The sequence below is a fragment of the Protomyctophum parallelum genome (genome assembly GCF_964188405.1).
Source record: "Protomyctophum parallelum genome assembly, chromosome: 21".
In the NCBI taxonomy this organism is placed as follows: Eukaryota; Metazoa; Chordata; class Actinopteri; order Myctophiformes; family Myctophidae; genus Protomyctophum; species Protomyctophum parallelum.
The window spans coordinates 5,719,349-5,726,427 of record NC_139713.1 but is presented as its reverse complement, the minus strand read 5'-3'; the positions used below and the strand labels follow the sequence as shown (position 1 = coordinate 5,726,427).

At 39.5% G+C, this 7,079-nt stretch overlaps 1 protein-coding gene across 1 annotated transcript; it reads right to left on the bottom strand.

Moving 5' to 3' along the window:
- Positions 1–3,068: 3,068 nt before the first annotated feature.
- On the bottom strand, positions 3,069–6,505 carry LOC310878613 (uncharacterized protein; the record flags this gene model as incomplete). Its single annotated transcript, XM_083792965.1, has 7 exons — positions 3,069–3,090; positions 4,154–4,237; positions 4,632–4,741; positions 4,911–5,044; positions 5,149–5,373; positions 6,054–6,137; positions 6,406–6,505. 7 exons carry the CDS (start codon positions 6,503–6,505, stop codon positions 3,069–3,071), a joined length of 759 nt encoding a protein of 252 aa, XP_083649091.1.
- Positions 6,506–7,079: the final 574 nt, after the last annotated feature.

Genomic DNA, 7,079 nt, shown 5'->3' with positions numbered 1-7,079 from the left:
ATCGTTTTTTCTCAGCAGAATGTTTTAAGCATTCCTAAATGATTCTTCCTTGTATTGTTTCATGATGTGAAAGAAAGGCTGTTTTAATTGTATTAAATTCTTTGAAGAGTCTCTTTTCACACTTTTATACTAAGACAATTTATTGGACTGTAGGCTGTTGGGGTCAGGGTCGAGGTCAGGGTCAAGGTCGAGGTCAGGGTCGAGGTCGAGGTCAGGGTAGTTTGTATACGTGGTGACCCTCTGAAGCACAGCTCTGCACCAGATAGAACCCTTCAGAAAGGCCTGGTTGAACTGAAAGGGTCAATGACCTTTATAGTGTCTTGTGTGAGAGAGAGAGAGAATAGAGAGAGAATAGAGACGTTGGCATTGTGCCGTTACTGATGAAGACATGTCGGTGAGAGAGAGAGAAGAATAGAGAAGTTGGCTTTGTGGCATTGTTGAGAAAGAGTCTTACTGTCAGAGTCAAGAGAGGGACAGGAACCCACAGGGGAGACGTGGTCGATTGCAGAGCTGTCCGTTAGACACACGTATTGACCCTCTTCACACACACTCAGGTATTTCTCAAGGGGGGGGGGGGGGGGGGGGGGGGGGAGAGAGAGAGATCCACTCATGGTGAGTGATTTAAAGGGATTGACTATTTTAATAATTTGTGATGTAGTCTGTCTTAGATATCATATTGTTATGGAATTCAATATGGATATTGTTCAGTAATCCTAGGCACACATCAGTGAAGGCCAATAGGAGAGTCCCCACACATCAGTGAAGGCCAATAGGAGCGTCCCCACACATCAGTGAAGGCCAATAGGAGGGTCCCCACACATCAGTGAAGGCAACAAGTGTAATGCTTAATTGGGTCGTCCACTCACAGTTGACAGTCTTTGTATTGAGTTTGTGCTTAAAATGTACTGTAAATTCTACAAACTGTTAATAAATATTTCAATCAATCAATCAAAAGCCAATAGGAGAGTCCCCACACATCAGTGAAGGCCAATAGGAGAGTCACCGTCCTGATTCACTTATTTTGTTAAATGTTGCTATCATTCAAAAGGTGGGTTATCATCAGTGACTATCTCCTTACATTAATCAGACCAGTGTGTGTCCAGTGGAAACCTCGTATGAATCTGATCTCAGGTCAGAATGGGTTAATCAGACCAGTGTGTGTCCAGTGGAAACCTCGTATGAATCTGATCTCAGGTCAGAATGGGTTAAGGAAGTATTTAGACGGGTACATGCGGGTATCTTGTGGACAAGACCCATTGCAAGATGCTGTACTCTGTCGTCGACCCTAAAAGCCATTCTTCCAGCCTGTCAAAGTGGGCAGGGGTGAGGTGGGTTCGGGGGGGGGGGGTGAGGCACAGTAGTAGCCTGACCAGTTTGTAATGATGCAGTCTGTTTTGTTGTGTCTGCAGCTCGCGCTACGAGCTTGTAGATCTGCTATTTTTCGACTAAATCAACTGTAGATTTAGTCGACTAAAATCGTTTGACTAAAATTCTGTTGACTAAAACTGGACTAACACTAAAACATTCCAGTTGACTAAAATGTGACTAAAACTAAATGGAAATTATTCAAAAGACTATGACTAAAATCAAAGTTTACTGACAAAAACAACACTGAATGGCCAATGCCATGTACCCATTCTAAACCTTTCTGAGGTGTATATATATATTATATAAAATCTGAAATATCTCCAATGGACTTATATTAAAAAATTCAGATGGTGTCTTTTAGATATAGGAAGGCAAATTAGTCACTGAAAATCATACAGTGTGAAATCGGTTGGGTCAAAGAGCCAATACCCGCCACCGCCTCTAGGGGGCGCCCTGGGACTAGAGGTTCACAACTCTTGTGTATTTTTTAGGTATAAGGTATACAGAATACTGGGTGTTTCCCTTTGGATATTGGTCAGACGAGGCTTTATGTATACTGTATTATTATTATTATTATTATTATTATTATTATGTATACTGTGTAGGCCTACTTTTAATTTCATTAGAAAATCAAACGGTAGGATCACAAATTAACACCATATAAATAATACTGCAGAATCTTTTGCTCTTATTGTCTTGTTTATTTCCACAATGTATAATTTATGACTCTCTGTCTCGTAGAAAAACAATATTATAAAGGAGTCATTCATTAGAAAAGGTCTTTCAAAGCTAAGCCTCTCTATTGGGGCAATCTGGGAAACCAAAGGGGAAACAGCGCCCCCTTTTCCTTTTTAGTCAACAGTGTCTACTCTGGAGAGACTAATACAGACTACACACTCTTACAGAGAAGAATACAAAAGGCATATTGTAATCAAACGCAAAAGGTTTAATGATGGAGATACGAGGTTTTTCTGCCCGGCAACAGGGATATATTGTGGTATTGTTTGGCTGCCTGTAGATCAGTGTGTTTCCTTCCTCGGTAGGACTTAAGCCAATTAGGCCTTACGTCGAAATTTAAAAAAAATGTGACAGTTTTCTGAAAAATCATGTCAGTGGTTCTCAAACTATTTAATGTCAAGGACCCCTAGAATTATATGTATATGTATGTATGTATGTATGTATGTAGATCTGTTATTTCCAATGTGATGCATTGTGAGCTGGACTGGTAGATCTGTTATTTTCAATGTGATGCATTGTGAGCTGGACTGGTAGATCTGTTATTTTCAATGTGATGCATTGTGAGCTGGACTGGTAGATCTGCTATTTTCAATGTGATGCATTGTGAGCTGGACTGGTAGATCTGTTATTTTCAATGTGATGCATTGTGAGCTGGACTGGTAGATCTGTTATTTTCAATGTGATGCATTGTGAGCTGGACTGGTAGATCTGTTATTTTCAATGTGATGCATTGTGAGCTGGACTGCTAGATCTGTTATTTTCAATGTGATGCGTTGTGAGCTGGACTGGTAGATCTGTTATTTTCAATGTGATGCATTGTGAGCTGGACTGGTAGATCTGTTATTTTCAATGTGATGCATTGTGAGCTGGACTGGTAGATCTGTTATTTTCAAAAGAAAAAAAAGTGTATATCTTTGAAGCATTTTATTGAAACATTTAAAAACACAGATCTGTCATGGGGGTCACTGGGCCTGCATGGGGCTCCTTGACATGGGAATGTCGCTGTGTGAGGATCACTGGTTTAAACAACATTATAGAAAAGCCCAAATAAGCACTTTAGAAACAAGAAAAGCAAAACCACAATTACCAATATTTACAATCAACTTTACAGATGAACATTAGTGAGGACCGATTATGCTCTGTTAATGGGCATTTAAAAATAAACATAGCCGTGTCATTTTTCTTTAAATAAACAAAGACGAAAAATGTTCGTCGACTACCTTTTTCCACTGACGGAAACTAAATGGAAACTAAATAAAAACTAAGCTGTGATGACTAAAACTAAGACTAAATATACTGACAATTTCGTCAACAAATAAAAACTAGACTAAAATGTTAGGAAGGGACTAGTGGACAAGAGATCCAGTACAAGTAATTTTACAATTAGTTGCATGCTGAAAACGGACTATCTACAAGCTCGCAAGTTGTGGACTTGTAGATCGGCTATTTTCAGCAAGTTATGCCGTCATTAGGACGGCATCAAGGCCCGCCAAAATACATTTTGTTCGACTAAATCAACTGTAGATCTAAAATCGACTAAAATCTTATATTTAGTCGACTAAAACTAGACCAAGATGTTTTAGATGTGTCCACATCGTTCATGAAAAGTGGTGAAGTGGTCCTTTAACAACCTGATTTGGACCAAACCCAGTTTCCACACAAACATTTTATTGATCTATCGGTCTGTGGTGTTAAAATGAAACGGATGGCTGTTATTCATTGATTACATTACATTACATTGATTACATACATTACATAGTCTCCCCTTTATCTGAATAATGGAAATATGAATTACCCTCTTGAACCCCAGCATGAATATTCTGGGGGGAACATTTCCCAAAATAGCAGATCTACAAGCTCATTGTCTATTTGGTGTACTCAGAAAAAAAGACCCCCCCCCCCCCCCCCCCTGACGGGTGTTAGCTCCAGGCACCACAAAGGGTTAATCAGGTGCTGCACATACACATAACTATTACTAGTTAATGCATAACTCTAGAAAACTATTTCACAAATCCAATCGCGTGTCAACCCACATGGATAGTCGTACCATCTTCCATTCGTCTTTCCAATGAAAGCACAGTCTTCTCCTTCTCTTTTACCACCGTCATTAGGCTCACCAGGCCCCCAGTACCTGTAGAAGTAGACACATTAATACATTACAATACCTTCACAACAAGGATTTTATCTGAATGTTTAGTTTTTTTAATCATGATTCATGACTTCAAATTATATTACATTATTACACTACATACAAATTAACTGGACAATGAAATAGACAACGGATACAGAGTAACTGTTGTATTATAGCCTTTGATTCCATTTAGAAATAAATATGAAGATGAAATAATGTGAAATGTAGTTTGCTGAAAATAAATGTCGGGGATCCCTTTTGGGGTTCTGTACAGTATGTACAGTATTACAAAATGTGATGCTATCTAAATATTTGTTTTTCAGAAAACGTAGGTCAGTATTTAGAATGCGTTTATAGAATGGGCCTCAGTAGAATAATGAAGGTAAAGTCTTACGGTGTTGTGGTCAGTCGTGTTCCATCCACCCACTTCCACACTCCTTCTGTCTCGCTGTCGGTGAATCCAATCCACACAACCTCTCTGGCACCGAGTCTGTCAACAAAGTCCTGGACAGACAATCAGCTGGTTACTGAAGTACAATCTGTACAATACTAGATGTGTGTCTCAACTAGATGGAGTAGGTTACATCATGCACTAATGGACACACACACACACACACACACACACACACACACACACACACACACACACACACACACACACAGCACACTGCACCTGCTTCTCTCTGCTCTTTATGGTCATCAGGTCAGATTGTCTGGCTGTACAGTCTGCTCTGCTGTCCTCCCAGGTCTTCTTCTCAGTAGAGTAGTAGTAACACACACCATCACCAAATGTAAATCCATGTGATTCTAACAACAAAATGTAATGTTAGACACTGTTTTTAATGTGATTAATGACAAAATGATGAACAACATGATATAAGAATGTATAAACACAGTGACGTCTCACTGACCACAAAGAATCCTCTTCAGTTCGTTCAGGTTGGTATGTCTGGTCTCTAACTGGTCTCTCTGTTCAGTCAGGTTGTTAAGTCTGGTCAGTAACTGGCTTCTCTGTTCAGTCATGTTGTTAAGTCTGGTCAGTAACTGGCCTCTCTGTTCAGTCATGTTGTTAAGTCTGGTCTGGAACTCATCAAAACTGGTCTTCCACTGGTCTCTCTGTTTAGTCAGGTCCAAATCTGCAAGAAGGATAATCAACAAACTGATTAGTTTTTCATCCAACTTTATTGCATTAGAGAGAGAGAGAGAGAGAGAGAGAGAGAGAGAGAGAGAAGCCATATGAAATCCGTGTTAACGGAATCGCCGACGGAATCGCGGGAATGACCGATAAAAACGGAATTGGAATAAAACGCGGAATATTGCGGAATTGGCCCTAATCTGGGCTGAAATTCAGTTTTCGGGAGAAAATAGAACATGATTCAGTGGTCAGGTTTGTTCAGAAATCAAGTGAAGACGGCCGATTATTACAAGGTCACATGGCTTTGGGGAGTTTGGGCAGCAGATCTACAAAAAGTTTTACTTAAATTAATATTGGTTATATCGGGCTTTTTGATTCAGAAATTCAGAAATATTAAAACGGAAAAAACGGAATTTGGGAAAAAATAAAACGGAATTGGGAAAATAATAAAACGGATTTCATATGGCTCTGAGAGAGAGAGAGAGAGGTGACTTATTGCACGCACGCCCCCCCCCCCACACACACACACACCAAATCTTCTAATATCAGACTTTGTATTGAACTTTATTTTCCCGCATGTGTTCTTTTTGCTGAACTGTTAATAAAGTAATCAATCAAACTATTCCTGACTCAAATATGAGACATAAAGATACAGTATAGTGTTTATAAAATGCTACTCACTGAGTATGACCAGGACAATGATGCCAGCCAATAGGAGCAGCCACACACACGCTGCAACAGCTTTGAAGAAATTCTTCTTAAATCCTGAATGTGGTAAACATCAGATTTTTTCATTTTCAATAATTATTTTATACATTAATTCAGAGCACATGCATTGTGTTGCTACAGTAATATGATTGCATGTGAATAAAGGTTAATGTACCATTAAACACATCCAATAAAGCATTGACAAGAGAGGCACTGTGATTTGGCTGCACCGACATTACAACTGCTATTGCGTAAGATCGATAGATGTGTTTATACTTAAATCATTGTATTATTATTAGTAGTAGTAATAGTATTCTTTCTTTACCTCCATGCTGTGCTGTGTTCTGAGGGGCAGAACCTCGGAGGTTTCCGTAGTTGGTTAGTTCTATACCTCCAGGCTGTGCTGTGTTCCCAGGGTCAGACATTTTAGGTTGAGTTGAGTTGAGTTTCTTAGTTTAATTGAGTTGAGTTGAGTTTCTGAGTTGAGTTGACTCCAGTTGAGGTGTACACGTCTTCAGATATTGTAGTGGGTTTTCAGACTGCTCTCCTTGCACAGCTTGATCGGACAGAAGTCACAAGAGAGGACGTTTGAAGATGGACTCTTTGAGAGAACGGCGATGTGGTCAAATTGCACTGCTTTCAGTCAATCAGAAAGCAGCTATACTGTGGTGTGAATTTCCTCAGCAATGACGCCGGTGGATTGACACATATGTGACCGGGGACAGTGGTTTGATATGCAAGGGGGACATGGTCATTTTTCAGTTCTTTACATATTATGAAACTGCACACTGTAATCTTTCATATGATGTATTGCTCATTGAAATTGGGGAAAAAATGAGCAATACATCAGCAATGATGTGGATTGACACATAATGGAAAAAGAGAACAAAGACATTAGGGCTGTGAATCTTTGGGTGTCCCACGATTCGATTCCGATTCTCAATCCAAAAACGTTTATTTTATTTTATTCAAAAGCATTTTTTTTCCAGATTCAAAACG